Genomic DNA, 22822 nt, shown 5'->3' with positions numbered 1-22822 from the left:
ATATTAAGACTACTTGTTTTAAAGTGATGTGTATATATATGATGCATAATACATTCATTAGTTTCTTGAAAATGGAGCATTATCAAAAAACTTTAACCTGCTGCAATGAATGCTGATAATGGCCCAGTAATCATTTACTCATCCAGAAAAGTTTAAGGTAATTCCCCTTATATATATATGCTCACCATATAAGGTCTCAAACAAGTAGTTAGTACAATTAGTACTTGCTAGTTTGTGAATATTCTCAAGCCTTGCATCTCTCCTTGTTGTTTTTATGTACTGGTATTTTATGAAGCATGCATTTATTATGGATTGAATTTCTTGAATTACAGATCTCTACAAGTAGAAATGGGACATCATGTATTGTGAATGATCCCCGAGTTCCAGAGACATCTTGTGAGGACTTCACAGAGCAGTCTAGAAATATCACCATAGGTCTCCTGTATGATACAGGTAAAATCGAGTCAGACGTTATACAGTTATGGACTGTTTAGCAGGGAGATGTCACAAATTATCCTGTCTTGATAGGGTTATCACCCAAGGGTGCCTATCTTAACCCTACTAAGACAGGATTATTTGTGATGTCTCCCTGCTAAACAGTCCATAATAGTTTTATATTATCCTGGAAAAAAAAGAACTGTATCAAACATTTATTGATTTGTGCCATATTTATTAGCTCTTCTGAGCCGAAGGCTCAAAGAGCCTAATGCTATGGCCATTTGTGCGGTGTGCGTAAACTTTTTAGAAAAAGGGCTATAACTCAAGAACCCCATGGCCAATTTTTTTCAAATTTGTTACAGGGTATTATTGGCCCAAGGGCTTTCATACATACTAAATAGAGGGATGTGACCCTTTAACAAGGGGAGATAATCAGGAAAATACAAACAAAAGTAGTGGTTGCTAAAAAATCTTCTTCTCAAGAACCAGTGGGCAGATTATCACCAAACTTACACATAAGGATGAGGATATGTTGTAGATTAAAAATTGTTCTCAATGGTCTCAAGGTCACTTCAAAGTTGACCTAAATTTATATTTCCTTAAATCTTTGATATTTTAGTCATTATAAGGACTAGGATCATCAAATTTTGACAGTTGATGCATCTTAGGACCCTGTGTCAAGTTGTCTCAAAAGTAGGTCACGGTGACCTACTTTTTGAATTTTGCAGGTATTTATTTTAAAATTAATTTTGATGCATATCTTGGACACTTTGAAGCCTATGATCATCAAAACTTGTCAGTTGGTGGATCATGGGACCTTGAAATGCGTCAACTGAAAAATAGGTCACCGTGACCTACTTTCTGAATTTTATGGCTTATCATTTATAGATATATTTTAAGTTGTTATTTCAAATACCGAGAGGTTTAGAATCATCAAATCTTGTAAGTTGATGCATCTTGAGGCCTTGAAACATATTTATAAAAAAGTAGGTCACAGTGACCTACTTTTTGAATTTTGCAGATATTCAAATTTCATATTTTCAATTTTAGATGCATATTTTGGGCACTGTAAAACCTAGGATCATCAAACTTTGTCAGTTGATGCGTCTTCAGTCTTCGGTTTGTGTCGACCAAAAAGTAGGTCACCGTGACCTACTTTTGGTATTTGACAGCTAAATTACTATATTTCAGACACTATTTGACCTACAATCATCAAACTTTTTCAGTTGATGCATCTTGAGTCTTCGGAGTGTATCGACCAAAAAGTAGGTCACTGTGACCTACTTTTGGCATTTGACAGTTATATTTATATATTTCAGTCACTAATTGACCTACAATCATCAAACTTTGACAGTTGATGCATCTTGAGTCTACGGAGTGTGTCGACCAAAAAGTAGGTCACCTTGACCTACTTTTGGAATTTGACGGCTATATTTATATATTTCAGATACTATTTGACCTACAGTCATCAAACTTTGTCAGTTGATGGGTCTTGCATGTTCGAAGGGTTTCGACCAAAAAGTAGGTCACCTTGACCTACTTTTGGAATTTGACGGCTATATTTATATATTTCAGATACTATTTGACCTACAGTCATCAAACTTTGTCAGTTGATGGGTCTTGCATGTTCGGAGTTCGCTGACCAAAAAGTAGGTCACCATGACCTACAATTGGAATTTGACAGCTATATTTCAATATTCAGATACTAATTGGCTTAAAATCATCAAACTTTGTCAGTTGATATTTCTTGGGTTCTCAAAATGTGTAAACCAAAAAGTAGGTCACATTGACCTACTTTTTTTGAATTCTTAGGATTGAACTAAAGATTTAGAATACTAAGAGGCTAAGAATAGAAATGGTGGGGTTGTACAATTTATCAGAAGAGCAATTCTAGGCCCTTGGGCCTCTTGTTATCTAAAATGTCAACAAAATCATAACATCTTCTTCTGCAGAAAATTCAAATAATTTTTCAATGGTTTTCGAGGTTCCCCACACCTACATGAACTGTTTTGTTTTATACTCAGTGTTATACATTTATTAGATGTATATGTTAAACATCTAAGCAAAACAGAGGTTCAGGGCAGTTAAACGAGCATTAACAAGACGGAAAGGTTTCGATCGTAAGGTCGTAATAAAATGACGCAAAAACATAACATCCTGTGTAAAGATTTTGTAACCTATTTCATAAAACAAAAAGTAACCATGAAGTGAAATGCAAAATTGCTTTAGATTGGAAATATCTATCCTCTCAATTGTTATTTGTGACCATTAACACTGACGGCACTATTATAATTGATTGATTAATGATCCCGCATATTTTTAATTTACTTTTATTAAAGTTATCTCGCTTGCACCTAGTGATGTACCGATTATTGCCGACTTTTGATTGTCGGTCGCTATAACTGAAACGATGTGAATAATCGATTGCCATTTTGAAAATCGAAAATCGCTGACGTCGTTTTTTTTTTTAATAATACGAATATTCCTGCCACGACTTAACTAAAATCCAAAATGGCTGACGAAGCTGAATCATCCAATAGAATTGAATATTGTTTTAATGTCCCTCTTGAGAATCTTTTACTCATATGGAGACATGGCCATTGCTGGTGAAGGGCTGCAAAATTTAGGCTTATGCTCAGCGTTTAGTCTTTGAGCAGGGAGGGATCTTTATCGAGCCACACCTGTTGTGACACAGCCCGGGGCCTCGGATTTTGCCTCTTACAAGCAAGGGGTATTGAGGCTCTATTCTATATAGGATCCCATAAGAACAACAACAAAAGTCTAGAGATCTATCCCTATCCCGAGAAAACAAAATCAAAAGTATGGGATTATTAACTTCAAATTTCTAATGATTTTAGACGTCTTGATATGAGTGAAAATTTCTTGAGAGAGAGACGTTAAACAAGATACAATCAATCAATCTTATGATTTTATTCTAATTAACTTAATATATAGGGTAAAAAATAAAGTAAATTTAATATATTTATGCCATAAATTTTAAATGAATAAAATTAGATTATTTTTCGATTAATCAATCGAAAAGGTGCATCCGATTAATCCGATCATTGATTAATTATTTTTTCCCAATTGCCCATCACTACTTGCACCATTAAAATTCATTGTCTGAAGGGAGACAACAGAGTTGTCACCGTGCATATGAGAGAGATATCACAAATTGTCTCCCTTCATGTGACTAGCCCTAGACCAATGAAATTGACTATTATTTTGAAGGATGGTGACTTTTTTTGTCCCCCACCGCAACGTGGAAGGGGACATAGAAATACTGGTGCCTGTGTCTGTCCGTCCCACTTCACTTTGTGGACGCATTACTCCTCAGAAAACGCTCAACGGATTTTGTTCATATTTTGTAGAATTATTAGTCACCATGTGTAGTTGATCATATTACGCCACCATTTTGATTTGACAATTTTTACAGGAGTTATGGGACATTTTTTTGAATTTGTACATGTTACACTATAGTAACACTTTGTGGACGCAACTCCTCCGAAACCGCTTAACAGATTTTGTTCAAATTTTGTAAGGTTGTTAGTCACCATATGTAGTTGATCGTATTGTGCAGTCATTTTGATTTGACAAATTTTACGGGAGTTTTGGGACTTGTGCTACAACTTTTTTTGCGGCAGTAGGGGACATGGCTATGTGTAGCAATCTTGTTAACTTAAGTTTGCCAAATATTTCAACATTAATTGAAACTGCACAATCAAAATGCTAGAACAATAAAGTTTTGCTTCATGTGTCGGGAGCTATTTGGAAAGATGCGTGTTCTTCATACCTGCAGTGTGTGCTCTGTAGTGTCTATTTCTCTTTTTAAACAATTTCCATCCAAACTTGTCACAGAGCATTTGTGGTGGAAGTTTAAACAATTTCCATCCAAACTTGTCACAGAGCAATTGTGATGGAAGTTTAAACAATTTCCATTCAAACTTGTCACAGAGCAATTGTGGTGGAAGTTTAAACAATTTCCATCCAAACTTGTCACAGAACAATTGTGGTGGAAGTTTAAACAATTTCCATTCAAACTTGTCACAGAGCAATTGTGGTGGAAGTTTAAACAATTTCCATTCAAACTTGTCACAGAGCAATTGTGGTGGAAGTTTAAACAATTTCCATCCAAACTTGTCACAGAGCAATTGTGGTGGAAGTTTAAACAATTTCCATCCAAACTTGTCACAGAGCAATTGTGGTGGAAGTTTAAACAATTTCCATCCAAACTTGTCACAGAGTAATTGTGGTGGAAGTTTAAACAATTTCCATCCAAACTTGTCACAGAGCAATTGTGGTGGAAGTTTAAACAATTTCCATCCAAACTTGTCACAGAGCAATTGTGGTGGAAGTTTAAACAATTTCCATCCAAACTTGTCACAGAGCAATTGTGGTGGAAGTTTAAACAATTTCCATCCAAACTTGTCACAGAGCAATTGTGGTGGAAGTTTAAACAATTTCCATCCAAACTTGTCACAGAGCATTTGTGGTGGAAGTTTAAACAATTTCCATCCAAACTTGTCACAGAGCAATTGTGGTGGAAGTTTAAACAATTTCCATCCAAACTTGTCACAGAGTAATTGTGGTGGAAGTTTAAACAATTTCCATCCAAACTTGTCACAGAGCAATTGTGGTGGAAGTTTAAACAATTTCCATTCAAACTTGTCACAGAGCAATTGTGGTGGAAGTTTAAACAATTTCCATCCAAACTTGTCACAGAGCAATTGTGGTGGAAGTTTAAACAATTTCCATCCAAACTTGTCACAGAGCAATTGTGGTGGAAGTTTAAACTATTTCCATCCAAACTTGTCACAGAGCAATTGTGGTGGAAGTTTAAACAATTTCCATCCAAACTTGTCACAGAGCAATTGTGGTGGAAGTTTAAACAATTTCCATCCAAACTTGTCACAAAGCAATTGTGGTGGAAGTTTAAACAATTTCCATCCAAACTTGTCACAGAGCAATTGTGGTGGAAGTTTAAACAATTTCCATCCAAACTTGTCACAGAGCAATTGTGGTGGAAGGGGATTCAAATTATTCAGATGAAGGGAAATCATCCTTTCAATGGGAGATAATCATAGCAATTTTGATGTCGAGTCTGTTAAACTCATATGCTCAAGAAAACTGGGGTGAGATTCCGGTATTGACAAAATGGACATATATGTTAGAGCAAGCTTCCCTTTGGGTTTAGATTCAAGATAGGCCATGCATATTACCAGTTTAAAATAGGGTCAAAATTCACATAGAAATGTTTTACATAGCAACATATACTATGTAGTTAAAAAGTCTTTCAAAACTTAAAGATGACTCTTGAGCTTTTTGTCATTTTGATACATACTCTACAGATTTTGCCCCATACTTCAGACTTTTTTCTTGTATTGCAGATGCATTTCATCCTGGAGGTAGGAAAAGTGTCCATTACAGTTCTAATGCTGTTCCAATGTATGAAGGATTCAAATCAGGTATCAAATATGTTGAATATGACAAACGATTCAAATTAAGTATTAAATTTGACACAGAATGCAATTGATTTATTTGAGAAGTTTCATAATGTATCACATGGAAACATTGACTGGATTTTGGTATTTCAGGTATCTGGAATGCAACTTGGAAGCTGGCTTATGACTATGCTTTGAAATACAACAATGTCAGTATCACCGTCGGCCCTGCTTTTGACTACAACAAAGATGGACTTGCTGATCAATCATTTAATGAATCGAGGTAATGATTAAAGATCAGATATTGGATTAGGTTGAGCAGACAGTTCCTGAATTGGCGTCCTTCCTTTTATGTCATTGTTTCTTGGATTGAAGATAATTACATGGGTAACACAACTTTAAGAAATGTTCCATGTTTGAATTTATTTCAGTCACGTTAGGAATGGCAGTTCAGTTGTTCTCCCCACACACTTCTACATGATGATGATTAAATGTAAGAATTCCAGCCAGACGTTACCGTGTGATGACAATTTTGACATCCTGTCTTTTATTCTTCCTCATGTGGATACAGTTCCAAACTGTATGGTAAGTCTTTTCATTAATATAAAAGTTCCACAAAAGGGAGATGCAAGTTTTTAGATTTTGCAGATGTCCTGATTCCTTTGTACATATGTAAGTGATATTACAAGTCCAAACCAAATATTCTGCAGAGACAGACTTCATATGATAAATTAGTAAACGTTCTTCATCTTGAATTTAGAAGATAGTTCTATTCCATGCTGATTATTGTATTGCTATAGCATTTAAGGTTTTTCTATGCTGTTGTGGGTTTATTATTATTATGACTCCCCTTCCCAGAAGGGAGGGGGGGCATACTGTTTTAGTGCGAGTTCTTCTTCCGCTTCTCATACAAAGATTGTCCAGGCCATAACTTTTTTGTCTTTGACATAGACCTTTGATATTTAGTATGTGGGTATACCATGATAAGATAGTGTGTCGCGTGCCATTTATTTTGACCTTGACCTTTTATATAAAGGCAAATAATAGAATTTTTTGCTCACCTGAGCCAAAGGCTCACGTGAGCTTTTCTGATCAAAATTTGTCCGTTGTCTGTCGTCGTTGTTGTCGTAAACTTTTCACAATTTTATCTTCTTCTCCAGAACCAGTGGGCCAAATTCAACCAAACTTGCCACAAAGCATCCTTGGGTGAAGGGCTTTCAAATTTGTTCAAATGAAGGGCCATGTCCCTTTCAGAGGGGAGATAATCACAAAAATGCAAAAATAGGGTGGGGTCATTTAAAAATCTTCTTCTCAAGAACCACTGGGCCAGAAAAGCTGAAATTTACATGAAAGCTTCATGATATAGTGCAAATTCAAGTTTGTTCAAATCATGGCCCCCGGGGGTCGGATGGGGCCACAATAGTGGATCAAAGTTTTACATACAAATATATAGGAAAAATCTTTAAAAATTTTCTCCTCAAGAACCACTGAGCCAGAAAAGCTGATATTTATATTAAAGCTTCCTGATATAGTGCAGATTCTAAATTGTTCAAATCATGGCCCCCGGGGGTCGGATGGGACCACAATAGTGGATCAAAGTTTTACATACAAATATATAGGAAAAATCTTTTAAAATCTTCTTCTCAAGAACCACTGAGCCAGAAAAGCTGATATTTACATGAAAGCTTTCTGACATAGTGCAGATTCAAGTTTGAAAGTTTTACATACAAATATATAGGGACAATCTTTAAAAATCTTCTTCTTAAGAACCACTGAGCCAGAAAAGCTGATATTTACATGAAAGCTTTCTGACATAATGCAGATTCAAGTTTGTTCAAATCCTGGCCCCCGGGGGTCGGATGGGGCCACAATAGGGGATCAAAGTTTTACATACAAATATATAGGGACAATCTTTAAAAATCTTCTTCTCAAGAACCTCTGAGCCAGAAAAGCTGATATTTACATGAAAGCTTCCTGATATAGTGCAGATTTTAAATTGTTAAAATGATGGTCCCCGGGGGTCGAATGGGGCCACAATAGGGGATCAAAGTTTTAAATACAAATATATAGAGAAAATCTTTAAAAATCTTCTTCTCAAGAACCACTGAGCCAGAAAAACTGATATTTACATGAAAGCTTTCTGACATAGTGCAGATTCAAGTTTGTTCAAATCATGGTCCCTGGGGGTAGGATGGGGCCACGAGGGGGGATCAAAGTTTTACATACAAATATATAGGAAAAATCTTTAAAAATCTTCTTCTCAAGAACCATTGGGCCAAAGAAGTTGACATTTACATGAAAGCTTTTTGACATAGTGTAGATTCAAGTTTGCAAAAACCATGGCCTCCAGGGGTAGGTTGGGGCCATAATAGGGACTACGGTTTTATAATGCAAATACATATGGAAAGTCTTCTGGTATGGACCAAGATGACTCAGGTGAGCGATGTGGGGCCCATGGGCCTCTTGTTTGAGCATTTTTTGTTATGGGTTTGTTATTATGTCTCCCCTTCCCAGAAGGGGGGGGGGGCATACTGTTTTAGTGTGAGTTCTTCTGCTGCTTCTCATACAAAGATTGTCCAGGCCATAACTTTTTTGTCTTTTGACATAGGCTTTTGATATTTGGTATGTGGGTATGCTATGATAAGACGGTGTGTCATAATCCATTTTTGATTACCTTTGAACTTTGAGTTAGTTTAATTTACTATCGTATGTTCACAACACTGTTCCTTGGTTGAATTACATATACATATAGGTGTCTGTTATGAACCATAACTCTTTAATTTCCCACTTTAAAGATGATCCCAAAATATGTTTTTGAAAACTATAGGAAATGGAAGGGGAGACATCAGTTTTAGTGTGCTGTTACTCAATAAGTTTGTTACTGACTGTGTACAGAAATTTGTCAGGTTATTACCTGGTAAAGTCCTTAGAAGACTCAGCCTCTATAGACTTTAACAACCTGACAAATTTCTGTAGACAGTCAGTAACAAACCTAATATGTGTTTTGTTTTGTCGAAGACCACTATGTTAATTATATGAATATGTATACAAAAGGAATACATGAATAAGATGTTCTGGCTGCCTGTTGCCATCTAGTTTAATACTACTCGTCATCTAAGGAAATTTAGACAGCAATTTAATGTGACGCTTTTTATCCAATGACAGAGCATCATTCTTATGATTCCAGTCTGAGGCAAAACAAGATGAAATAGATAATTGTTTAATCATGCACCTGTGTTACAGATGGAGGAGGAGTACTGGTCCGACAATGTCGCCCGCGTGCGAGACATAGAACTGCTGACGGGACTTCAGTTCTTCTCCTCCTACAACACCTCCACACGTGCACGACTTACCACATTTTTACCCGTCAACTTGTGGAAATCGATGACACAGAAGTGGATAGATACGCAATGTGGATCTGGGACATGTAATTCTCAGTGAGTTGGTATTTCTTTTATAATGTAATACTAGTATGTTGAATTAGTAATTATATATAAGTGAATCGACGTCTGTTAATTCAGACATCTGGTTCAGATTACGTGTTTGTTCAATTAAAGCATCAACAGTGTCTTGACATAACCTTTCTCAGCAATAGATATCCTTTAGCATGCAAGTGTTGTAATTCAAATATGCGTAGCTTGCAGTATTGTAAAAAAAAAAAAAAGTCGATTCAAAATTTACCCTGTCAGTCAAGCAATGGTATCTTGTTTTCATCTTATGATCATATTTCTGATCAAGTTTTACTAAATTATATTTACATTTCTACTGTTTTTGCCTTTGATATCTTTACAAATTGTAATGATAGCCAATTTCTCATGAACATGCTGCAGTTGTAAACAATATGCATATGAAACTTGATAAATATAATTATAGTGTGTCTATTTTAACGGCCAACAGAAATGAATTAGTTGAATGTAAATATTTAAAAATGAATTTCATTTTTGAAAATAAAGGACGAGTATGAACTGCCAACGCTTTACACAGGCTTACTTTTCATGAAGCACATTAGCACTTTGTCAATTGTATGCTTGCTTGAAGTGTATTTTTAGAAATGAAATTTATTCCTTAGATAAACTCATTCAAAGCTTATACTCAGTTTAATATATTTTATTAAGGTCTTTAATTTTTTTTTTCTTTTCCACAGATATCAGCCTCTGCTTCTGATTTCTCTTGATGGCTTTCGAGCAGATTACCTGATGCGTAATTTCACTCCATACATCCGGCGTCTGAGTCAGTGTGGTGTCCATGCCCCCTACATGAGATCAGTCTACCCGACGAAGACCTTTCCTAATCATTACTCCATTGTCACGGTAAGCACCAGTCTACCCGACGAAGACCTTTCCTAATCATTACTCCATAGTCACGGTAAGCACCAGTCTATCCAACGAAGACCTACCCTGTCTCTCGATCATTCTGTAAGTCACAAACTTTGTCTACACAGGCAATGGATTTCATACAAAGAAGCATGAGCAACTTAACACTTGTTGTTAAAGCTATTTGTAATGTGAGATTATCAAGGTCATGCAACCAGTCAAGGTCTTTGATAGTAGGCTGTATGAAATTCTTGCCTTCACTAGATCATTTCTAAAAGAGATTAATATAATGCTTAGGCATGACAAAAACGTTGCATTTAACATGAGGACAAATCCGGGACTTACCTCAAGGTCGTCTGGACAAGGACAACGAAAGTCAGTGGAATGAAAAAATGAAAATAATATCTGGTACATGGCAGAATAGATATAGAAACTTGGCAGAAGGTTGTATTATTTATTCAATCAAGTCTGCCAATGCAATCAAAGTCCTTACAAAATGGGGAGCACTCGATCACCAAGCTGTTAGTGATATCAGATAACATATTTGTCAGAATGTTACAGTACCTGCAACGTTATTCTTGACATGATAAACGATAGAACACGATACACGCACGATAGGATAGGATACACGCACGATACGATAGGATACACGGTAAACCTGATAAACGATCTTCACGATAGACCTGATAAACGCAAAACACGATAAATGATCTTCACGATAGACCTGATAAACGCAAAACACGATTAACGATCTTCATGATAAACCTGATAAACGCAAAACACGATAAACGATCTTCACGATAAACGGAAAACCTGATAGAAATGATGAAAATTTAGAAACAATTTAGACAGAACGAAAGTTTGATACGTACAAAATAATTACATTATGTTGATAATAATATTGAAGGATTTCAATATTCAATATATACCTAAAACGTATAATTTATTTATCCACGGTTGTACGTTTATTTTTGTTGTTTTGTTTTTTTTAAATTCTATTTATGTTTTTTTAAAATCGAAAAATAAACTATATACGGTATTGAATTCATTATTTGATGTCTATATGAATTTTCTCAGCCAATGATTCTAAAACGTATATTGTCACCTAATGTGTAATATATGAATCATACAGGGAGTGATTGATTTTTATCTTGCTTAACGTCTCGCTCGAGAATATTTCACTAATATGAAGACGTCACCATGACCGGTAAAGAGGTTTTAAATTTAGGCCTATGCTCGGCAATTACGGCCATTGAGCAGTGAGGTTTTTTTTAGCATGCCACACCTACTGTGACACGGGGCGTCTGTTGTTAAGGTCATCTCCGAGGACCTGTGACATTCACACTTGATGCCGAGCGTTTAGCAATTAAACAGGGAATTAACAAAATGTAATATAATGTAGCGATAACATGCTTCAATAGCTCTCTTATTCTAATGTCTATTATCTTGGATATCAAATAAAACCAAGTAATATTTTGTGGGGGGGGGGGGGGGGGGGGGGGGGGGGGGGGGGTATTTTGCATCAAGCTCTGAGTTCACCGCTCATTCAACAACTACAATTATTTTCGTAATGACCGCTTTAAAAACAATCCACTGCACTACACCATATGCTCATATGTTAGATATTTCTACACTTTGAATGATAATTGATAGTCATAAGTAATTGGAACATATTTATATGAATTGATATTTAATTGTTAACAAAAAATAAATAAACTATTAAAAAACATATACGAAACCTGGCTTTATTTAAATTCGCTATTTAGAAACACTTTAAAATGTTTGTGTTTAGCATGTAAAAAATTCAAATAATCATCAAAACCAGCATAAATTTCCAGTATCTACAAGTACGACTATTGGTACATGTATAAATAAAAGAAACAACGATGACAGCTGAATCGTGCCCAAATGAGCAGAATTTTGGGAGATGTAATACCCTTGCACTCTTTTAAAATTTAATCTTCTAAATGTGTGAAATACAATGTCCCTGAGAATGTTTACTGTCAAAACACGGGTGATACAAAAAATCAGATAGATAAGAACGCGCACAAGTTCAGTAGTTGGTATATGAGTTGAATACAGGTGGAAAAAAATCGGAAGAAAAAGAACCATTATTAAAATATATGTAATAAACAATGTAATTTACTGATTTTTCCTTTCAGATCAGAACTTCCTATTTCTCTGTTAGTGTTAATTACAAATAATTGTTTTTAGACAAGGAAATGTTTATGAACTCCAGATGAAGGAATTTTCAGTTTTACTGTCCTCGGTTTGCTCGACAAACCACCGCCTACTTTCCAGACTACTTAGAATGAAATTGTGATAAATTTTCACCCTCTCTGGACAGACATATAGCTCTTTTTCTGCCTTAAAATCGACAGCTTTATGTTCTTCAAACATACTGTCTTTCCTCGATTCCTAAAAATAGCTTCTTTAACAAAACTAATAAAGCTTTCGGAAAGTATCATACTTTTTCATTAGATTTAATATACGATTCCGATAGTTTCCGAAGCTACACGATAAACGATTTTCACGATAAACGGAAAATCTGATACACGCAAAACACGATACACGATATACCTGATAAACGCAAAACACGATAGAAAACAGAAAACCTGATACACGATACGATAGGATACAAGCACGATACGATAGGATACACGCACGATAGGAATGTCAAGAATAACGTTGCGGTTACTGTATATCAAAACAGCCGTGACTTTTAGGTACAATCATGCATCACTTTTTTACAGGGACTTTACCCAGAATCACATGGTATTGTGGATAACAATATGTATGATACGGACATCAAGGAAAAATTTAGCCTTAGTTCTCCAAATGCATCAGACCCTCGTTGGTGGGGTGGGGAACCAGTAAGTATCACTATAGTCTAATCATTTACACTTAAAAATATCTTAATTATCAATCTTTCCATAGATACACTCTGACAGATACAGGATTAAATTTAAAAATAAGATAAATGAAATGATCCATTTTACACATAGATATGGAATACAGCTCAAAAACACATGAAGAAGTCTGCAACTTACTTCTGGCCTGGATCTGAACATGAAATTGAAGGTTTGCAACCAATTAAATTATTGATACTTTGTTGTACTTGTATAATGGTAATTATTGATACTCTGTCTTTTGTACCTGTATAATGGTTTTCATCTTTTACAATCAGAATGTATTCCATTTGTTTTCAGGCATGCGTCCTGATTATTACAAAGAATATGATGGGTATGAAAAATTTCTTTTATTTGAATGATTTCTTGACTCAAATAATTAGTTTATTCGCTTTTTGTACATTCAGATATAGTGGGAGTGTGTTTCTGATAAGTTTTACATAGCATTCTTTTCCAAACAGATCTATGGCCAGTGTTTTCTATATTAATAGGTGATCTGTATTTGGTAATAATTGGTTTATATTTTCAGTAATGTTCCATTTTTGAAGCGAGTGGACACTGTCCTTTCCTGGATTGACCTGCCAGCTGATAAACGTCCGGATTTTATCACACTATACTTTGATGAACCGGACCATGCTGGACATTCCTTCGGTCCTGATGACATCGTAAAGGTACCTGGTTCATTAACTTGATAACTCATTGGGCCAAAAATAGGATATCATTTGTTTTTTGTTAGCAGCCCACTCATTAAAATTGGTGTGGTCGGAGGAAATTTTATTGATCTTTTATCCCAATAATTTTATTTTTGATGTATTTATACAAAATTCTTTAATGTTTCCATTTAAATACTATGCAACTTAAATTCAAATCATCTGTATGATTTAAAATCTGTGCAATCTTCATTCAAAGCATTTCTATGACTTATCGAGCATGCGCATTATGATAAACAAACAACATGGCAGGCATTCCAAATGTAGCTTTTGCTCGTATGTGATGTTTGATGGGAAAAGCATTGTATCAAATGGAATATAGCAGTTAGACCTTCCCAAGTGTGATGTGCTTGCGATTTCATTAGACTAAACAGGTCACAAATGAAATAAAAAATCAATAAATTTAATTAGGCGCTAATATTCCATCCAAATCCACCATAAAGTATTGAAATTGCCAACAATTTTGATAATTCACTTAGAATATGTAATTTTGAAAATTGCATCCTTCATATGTAAGGAACTGTGCAGATCTGAACCAACTTCAATATGCAAAATGCATTCTAAATAACGTTTCACACACGAGAAACATTAGCTAAGCCACAATTACATGTAATTGATTTGTTGGTTTGACGTCGCCAATCCACATTTAAATATCACAAAAGTAGACAGATTTTTCTTAGTTGTATTTTAGATATATCATAATGATGTAAATGAAACCAAAGGTGTTTAGTATAAAATTTGCATTTAGATGCATGGGAAAAATGCCAAATCCTTGGTAGACAAAATGTATTAATTAAAGAATCCGCCTGATAGATAAAACCAAAAAACTGGCTGTAATAACAGTCCATGACTCATTGCAGTGAATAACAGACACAAGCAACGTTTACCAATTTATTCATAACAGCAATGACACATTCGGAATATACTGAAATGGACAATATCGGCCGCATGTGAAAATTTTGTGGGGTAACTGGGGAGTCGCCCAGTGAGCCAGTTTAACTTAACTTGTAAGGGGTACACTGGGGGGCCCGAGTAAAACATTCAGTGCCCAGACCTGAACAGACGCCAGCGTTCTAAGGAGGTAAGCGAGACCCGCCCTTCTCACCCTGTCTCCTGCAGTGCTACCTGGTATGTACATTATCATGTTGGACATAAGCCCCAAACATGCATCAGACTGTAGCATCCCCTCACTGAAGTGAGGTGGATGTGGGCCCAACCGTCCCCGGTGGTGGCCCCACTATTAGTTTACTTGTTTTAACTTGTACGACTTTTAGTACTGTAAATTGCCCCCTGCTTTAGAAGCAGTTGGGGGAAACAACCAGGTTTTGGAGCAGAAACAGTCATCACATACCATTACCGACTCCCCAGTTCGGCCACAGACATTGGAACAATGTCCCCCACAAAAAACTTGTAGGATTAAAAACTGAGTGAAACTCAAAATACAATAAAGAATTACATGGATAAGAATAAGTCATTTGACTAAACCACAGTACTTGAAACTGGAGGTGCACAAAAATTACAGTAAACGCACAATTGGCAAACAGCAACAAGCACGAAATGATAAATTACTTGTGCGGCGGGTAAGAAAAACCTTGATATTTGAAGAAAAGAAAGAAAAAAAAAAAGAAAAACTTCCAAGGCCGCTTGATATTGTTGAGAAATAATTGATTTCCCGGGACCGACATACAGACGAGTGCCATCTGTTCGGAACAACTCAATCTCAGTAGCCTTGATGACATGGTTGTGTCCAATGTACAAACCTCTAACCTGGTTAGCCATGAATTTTTATCATGCAACTATGGGCAACATGCCAGTATCTTCTCGGTACTGAAAACGTGTCGTAGGAGTGCCATCCGCATGAAAAGAGCAATATATAAGTAATGGGAGGGGGGCTATAAATATGCCTTAATAAGTAGTGTTGGGCAGATAATTTGACAAACTAGGGGTTTGCCGGTTTGGTTGGTCTTGGACCTATGTGAAAATACCAACGCTTGACCTAGCTGGTTTTGAGAAACTTGTGGAATCGACGATGACAAAACTTACTGACTGCGCAAACCGTAAAAATGCCAATGAAAAGGCTGCTGAAAAAATTAAGACATGATTAAAAAAAAAAAAAGAAAAATTAAAGGCGAGCGACATACTGATGTTAAAGCACGAAAGACTTTAACAAATAATTGGTAAGATATAGGAAGTCTTGATATATTGAGACACCTATAAACCGCTTGACACCTTCTAGGGATGAGAGAAATTTGATTGGTTGTTTATGTACATCAACCAGAATTCGCTGTGAATTTTGCCCCAAGACATAGCAGGGTTGGAGGCCTTACGGAGTCGGAATTGGTCGTCATACTTTTGCCAATTTTGTGAACGATTAGCTGCAAACCCTATATCTCGCATGTACTTAAGCATTTCTTGGGCCGTTTGACTATGTTGAAGTACAATGCTCATGTATATCATGAAGGCTGATGTCCACTTTTCTATGCTCAAAAAGGAGTTAAGTTGACGCTTGACTACGCATAGCTTGCCATTGACAAGTTGTAAATCCCCGTGGGACTCAAATTGCTCCATTCCGTAGCAGATTTGAGTAGGACAGACAGATCAATAAATCCCCCCTCCCATATTTTTTGCTTGAGTTTAAGCGAGACATGACTGCCGATATCATCGCATGCAGATGTAATTTGACAAGGTAAAGCCAAGGGTAAATATGTCGCTTGGTTCAACAAAAAATTGCAAGACTCACCCGGGTTATCCGGTGTACATGTATTATAGATTGGGAATCGAGGTACCTCCTCAGGGGGCTGTGGCTGCCTCTCTGCAGGGGCTAGTCGATCCGTCCAAGGTGTGGCCGTGTGATTTGGACTTCGTTCCCGGAGTTGAGGTGTTGTCCGACGATTACGTTTCATCCCGGCCCCCCTGGCCGGGGATCTCTGGGTCGCTGCTCGTTTTTTAGGTGGCATTCCTAATGCAGGAAAAAATTGTCCAAAAGCTATGTGTAGGGAATAAATCCAAAAAGGGGAGAAAAAACTTCGGCCACGTGCTTGGTTTCCGCCTCTAATACAAGAACCACGTTGCTGCTTCGGTTGGAAAAAATGTAATGAATGGGTTCGATCACAGGGAGTACCGAGTGTGACGTAGTGCATACAAATTAACTTGTACCATCTAGCCGCTAAAGTCACGTAGACCCGACCTACAGGGTGTATCAAAATTAATACGGACTATTTGATATAAACTCAAATAATCTCGATTATTTTACAGTTTCTTTTAAAACCTTTTCCACTAAAACTCTCCGCATTTTAAAAGATTTATATGATATTATTACATGTGATAGTGAAAGTCCTTTTTCTTTGGTAATGTTTGAACTTTTCTGTTTTCAGAATTATAAATTTGCTACAAAAAAGTTTGCAAACAAAACAACTCATTTATTATTACTTTTACCCCCAGAGATTTGTTTTGGGTGAATTTTTTTGTATTGTCCCTTCATCTTCACCAAAAAAGATAATTTTCCTACTAACCCAGCAGTTTCAGGTGGGTGATCAATGCCAAACAAACAATTTTTTGATTGAGAACTCGTACAGGTATCTGATACAATAAATCACTCGCATCTCTAGAAACTTTGTTTCTTGAAGTGTACTTTGTAATATATATATCAGTGAGAATTTAGAAATGATTTTCATTAATGTCCTCTTTATTCGATGCTATTTATGTAATTATTTAAAAATATTCATGTAAATGTTATTTTCATAATACAACAAATTTGCGTGCAAATAAAGACCTCCCAAATGAAAGTGATTTAAAGAAATATACCTGTGATACATTTATCTACAGTCTAACCTTGTTATCTCGCACTCGAAAAGATATCCAAGGATTCAAGATATCGAAGGTAAAATACTTAAAGAAGAAGTGGTTAGGACTTATGAAGCACTTCGACATATCCATGGTATTCAAGATATCAGTGTTCGAGATACAAAAGTTAAACTGTATACAATTTACATCATAATATGTAATACATGAGAAAGAGAGATTTAAAGAATGATTTTGATATCTCATGTTTTATAATGTAAAGCAAACATTAGGTTGATTAGATTATTTTGTAACTAGTCTGTGTTGTCCATTGTGGATTTGTAACTACCTTCCATTAGAGATCTCAGTGGTTGTGTCTCTTAGTTGATGGTTGTTAGACAAACTGGGTACAACACGATTGGTTCGTTTCTGCTTACATTTTTCACAAAGAATAAATCTCTTCAATTCCTTACGAAACTTTGTACCTACCACACAGTAAATGATAAAGTTAATGCAGCTGTTGAAAACGTTTAGTATTTCCCCAATGACTTCTAGTGTGTCATAAAGCTTTGTTGTCTTTGAAAGTAGCCCCTGGGTTTCATGTGTGCAAATGTCGTTGTCCATGGTATGATGCACCAGGTTATAGAAGACTATGATACAATTAGGAAAATTACAGATGAGAAATAGAACCACAATCATGATGATGAGGAGGTTCAGATTTCTGTTGGGGTTGTACATTGTTGGAACGTCGACCCGAATTTGACTGGATTTGCGAACATTTTTGGAAAGTAGCATGCTAAAAACAGCCAGCATGAGCCATGGCAAGATGTACCATAGGATGGGAATAAGATAGCTATGGTACACACAGTGGTACAAAGTCTTCTTGCCCATGGTGGTTAACATGGCCACAGCGACATAGGATTTGTTGTCTCTCAAGAACTTGCCAACTGTGTATGCAAAGTAGTTTGGTATACTTATGATGAAGACCATGGTTATTATGCCTATGATGACTGCTCTTACAACACGTAAAGTGCAGGCTTGCTTGATTCGGATGGGAAATCTAACTGCTAGGTATCTCTCCATAGACAAGGCCAGTGTGGTGAAGCTTGAAACTCCCAAGGCCATCCAATGAATAGGCTCCACATAGACTTGTATGTAAGGATCAAAATGATAAATGGACCACTTTTCACCCTCATCATCGAAAAACAATTTATAACTTCTGTAGCGAAAAATGGCTGTTAGGAGTACAAAGATGTCTGCAACTGCCAGGCAGCGTAGGTACAAAGCAATGGTTGTAGACCTCACAGCTTTTCTGGTCAGGATTGTAAAGGACAAAATGTTTCCAATGATTCCAAACAAACAGAGTGGAAATAGTATATATCCATGGGAAACCTGCCAAAGCTCGATGCGGAAAAGTATTTTGTCCAGAACCAAAGGGTCCATGATGATTGGAATAAAGTTTGTGGAGTTACTCGAAAGATTTCCGATTGAGAAAGACACATCATGAGATGCCAAATAGTCTCTCAGTGCAGACATGATGACTAAAATGAAATGAATTGATTGGCAATATTTCCCCACATTGAATATATAGCTGTGATTGAGGGGTAATAAAATTTATCAGGTTTAATTAGCAGGGAGTGCATATTGTCAGATTAACTATCAGGTACTTGATGGTCGCATTGTGGCGAGTCCAGTCACTGAACGAAAAATTATCATTTCTTAATGTAAGTGTTTGCTGTAGGATAAGAATTCTTTTATGGGGGAACTTGACAGATTAGCACAATGCTATAGCGTCATGATCATTTGCAGTAGAGATCACAATATGAATTGCTAATATTTTCATGATTTGTATTTTCAAACCTTGTTTACTATTTCTACCAGGTGAATGAGGTTTGAGAAATGTACAGAATCCAGGGACAGTAGACAATATTATCCTGGTTCGGCAATGAATGTATAGAGTTTAGATCTCCATGTAAAGTCAAATCTTAATGAGAAGGGTTTATGTAAACAACTGGAGGTCATAAATGCTTGATAAAGAGGATTGCTGTGAGTCAGTTTATGGCTGGGGGGTTTAATTCAATCAATTAAATGAAATGAAATGAATTATGTGCCATTATAAAGTTCTTTTTAGCCTTCTGTTGTTTTCATTATGGATTATCAAGTAACATAGTTTAAAGGATAAATTGGTTAATCAGGTACACATTAAGGTTTAGATTTTTAAATAATAGTTTTAATCTATTTTGTGTATTTCCTCTTTCCCAGCTACAAAAAAGTTACCAAAAATCTGAATGATAATCAGATATATGTACATGGTAAAAACACTGGGGCTCCAAATTGTTAATATTCCAATTGTTAAAAATATTTGCTCACTTTGCCAATTTGGCTCAGGTAGATTGATTCTGAACAAATTTTGTTTTACTTACCAATGCCTGATGGAGCATAGACCTTCAATGACCCTTTGCCATCATACTCTGTTTTGGGATGTTCTAGCCATTCCAGTTGGTCCCTTGTTGCTTGATCTGGCTCAATCTCTCATTTCCAGCACATTTCCTTGGCAGTATCTGCTTGGCCACTGATTCCTGTCTCGTTGGCTCCCTCAGATCTTTGTATGTCTATCTCATCTTATTCTGTTAAGTGTACACATTTTTGTGTCGTCTGTAACATATAATGACACATAGGCATGACTTTGACCATCATCTGTTCATTTGTCTGTCACATATCCTTAAACTTTGCAACTGTGAAAAGAATAATCAGACTTTTGTTATTTTACATGTACATTGCCAGAAGGAGGATCATTTTTATTAATAAGAAAGTAATTTGTGATTAATGATGGCACTACATATTCCTTGGAACACTAGTTCAGTCCCCTAGATGTACTGGTCTGATCCACTGTCAGTCAATAATAATTTCACAATAGTAAGTTTATATCTCCGTTTACTAGCTTTCACAATTATAATTATTTACATTCATTGATTGAATATTTTCTCTTAAATTTCTGTTGAAATTGACGTTGCTTTCATCCTAGACAATGAATATATGTTGTAGTAAACTAATTTGATCTGGTTTTTAAGGCGTCAAGCTTGCTTGAGAGCCATCTAGTGATCAGGCAGGATTTTGCCAGCACACTACCATTCAGCCAATCTCAATGGGCAAAATCAATTTAGTGCTTACTGTTTTTGAAAATTTCTTACAATTCTAGCAGAGTTGTGGAAAATATTTTTAGATAGCCAGTCATTCGGACTGACAAGAAGGCAACATAAGCCAGTCCGAAATAATTTAAGCCAGTCCGGAATCTAAAGTCACAAAATTCAAAAAACAAAACTTTATTAAAAGGATATGGTACAGCTAGCTCTTCATATTGCGTCGAAAATTTGAGTTTTAAATAACCAACAGTGTCGTGGCCTTTTCAGTGCTTTTATAAATTTCTTTACTGGCCTTGTATCTTCTCAGATCAATCAGTTGTTGGGTTTTTGTGCTTTTATATATATATATATATATATATATATATATATATATATATATAAAGCACTAGAATGACCAACGACATGAACAATTGGAATTGTCAAATTTTCGGGACAACCTGTCCCTTTGTCAGGACGGGAAAGGGTAACATTATGGAGAAAACACAAATATAATTAACAATAAGCACTAAAGCTACACAACAAAACTAGCTAAACACTTTTCCAGCGGATTACATGTTGCAGGCTCTGTTATTAACTCAAAAAAGAATAAGAATCAGAGCGTGAACTCATCATGTCTGGTCACTGTGGTATCAGTCGGAAATTCATTAATGGACGAACTAACTTGGCCGATCAAAAGGTGAAACAATTAATCCGTACATCGTGGTATTCTCCCCTAGATCAAACTATTGAAAATCTAAGTTTCAGATAATAGTAAATGAAATTGGCGTAATGTCTAGTTCGTCCATTAATTAGCTAGTTTTGTTGTGTAGCTTTAGTGCTTATTGTTAATTATATTTGTGTTTTCTCCATAATGTAATCCTTTCCCGTCCTGACGAAGGGACAGGTTGTCCCGAAAATTTGACAATTCCAATTGTTCATGTCGTTGGTCATTCTAGTGCTTTATATAATTATTTTCCCTGACCATTGTATCTATTTAATATAGATCCGACAGTTTTGGATACTGAATGTTGTTGGTCCTTCAGTGCTTTATATATACATGTATACCATTTTATATATTGATGATAAATGAAGACAAACCAGTAATTGTCAAATTGAGTGAATATTTAGTGCAAACTTTCAGAAAAAGAAGTGATGCTTTAAAACTGCAAAAATCATTATAGTTTATTATTCATATGTTGGTATAATACTGATACTGTCCATTTACTTGTGTCTAATACGCATGATTAGCAATTCATATATATATGTACTTGTTCCCCAACATGCTGCATCCACATGCAGTTTGCAGTCTATGTAACCTGTAGTTAATGTTGTAAACTTTCTTTCTTTTTTGAATTTCCTTCTTTATAAACTGTCTTACTGTTATGCCCTCTGGGCCCAAAATTGGAATAAACTTATCTAATCTAACTAACTTAATGTGTGTGTGTGTGTGTGTGTGTGTGTGTGTGTGTGTGTGTGTGTCTATATATACTCAAGCCAGCTACTTTTTGCTTCGCCCTCACACATTAGTCACATCGTAAGACATATTATCTATATAATCTTGTATTTTTCAAGAACCTTTATTTCTGATCGGAAAAAATGGATAAATACCAAAGTAGTGAAATTTCGATGGTAGATATATTCTGTGCAATGAGTAATCCGTCATTCACAAACACTACTTCCAATTTTGTTTTTGGTAATGAAGGTACATGTAGCAATCACTGCAAAAAAAATTTGCTCACATGGATTATGATTTTTTTCTGCAATGCTTGCTACTATTATCACCCAATGAAACAACAAAGAAAGCATTTTATTGATGAAATCAAATTTCTAAAGTTTTTAAGGGAAATGAATCATTGCAGAACTGTAGCTTGCTGGTCAGCTAGTTTTCCATCACATATTATAAACATATTGTTTGAGTTGTAGATTGGACAAGCCCAGACAAGAGTTGATGAGGCTGTGGGCAGATTAATGGAAGGGCTGTTCAAAAGAAACATGCATGATTGTACCAACATTATTATCGTAGCTGATCATGGTAATTAAGGGAAACATTTTGCTGTGCTGGGATATCTGTAGTGGAATAATTTAACAAAAAGCTCCGTTTAAACCTAA

General features: G+C 35.9%; 2 protein-coding genes across 4 annotated transcripts in view; one reads left to right on the top strand and one right to left on the bottom strand.

Moving 5' to 3' along the window:
• LOC125670329 (uncharacterized) overlaps positions 1 to 22822 on the top strand; it is a 113748-nt gene that overhangs the window by 75255 nt on the left and 15671 nt on the right. For all 3 annotated transcript variants that reach the window (XM_048905424.2, XM_056161970.1, XM_056161971.1), the window contains exons 30-40: positions 333 to 453; positions 5826 to 5903; positions 6033 to 6162; positions 6311 to 6464; positions 9123 to 9316; positions 10024 to 10189; positions 12946 to 13065; positions 13198 to 13273; positions 13402 to 13435; positions 13631 to 13772; positions 22637 to 22745. In XM_048905424.2, coding sequence (XP_048761381.2) covers positions 333 to 453; positions 5826 to 5903; positions 6033 to 6162; positions 6311 to 6464; positions 9123 to 9316; positions 10024 to 10189; positions 12946 to 13065; positions 13198 to 13273; positions 13402 to 13435; positions 13631 to 13772; positions 22637 to 22745 — 1324 coding nt within the window. The remainder of the gene's footprint in view (positions 1 to 332; positions 454 to 5825; positions 5904 to 6032; positions 6163 to 6310; positions 6465 to 9122; positions 9317 to 10023; positions 10190 to 12945; positions 13066 to 13197; positions 13274 to 13401; positions 13436 to 13630; positions 13773 to 22636; positions 22746 to 22822) is intronic.
• On the bottom strand, positions 15457 to 21007 carry LOC125672932 (FMRFamide receptor-like). Its single transcript, XM_056161973.1, has one exon. The coding sequence runs from the start codon at positions 19125 to 19127 to the stop codon at positions 17937 to 17939; it is 1191 nt and encodes a 396-aa protein (XP_056017948.1). The 5' UTR covers positions 19128 to 21007; the 3' UTR covers positions 15457 to 17936.

The sequence above is a fragment of the Ostrea edulis genome, chromosome 4, assembly GCF_947568905.1.
Source record: "Ostrea edulis chromosome 4, xbOstEdul1.1, whole genome shotgun sequence".
Lineage (NCBI taxonomy): Eukaryota > Metazoa > Mollusca > Bivalvia > Ostreida > Ostreidae > Ostrea > Ostrea edulis.
This window is presented reverse-complemented; position numbering and strand designations above follow the sequence as displayed.

Coding starts and splice junctions, on each gene's coding strand:
- LOC125672932 (XM_056161973.1), bottom strand. CDS start 19,127: ATGTCTGCACTGAGAGACTATTTGGCATCTCATGATGTGTCTTTCTCA.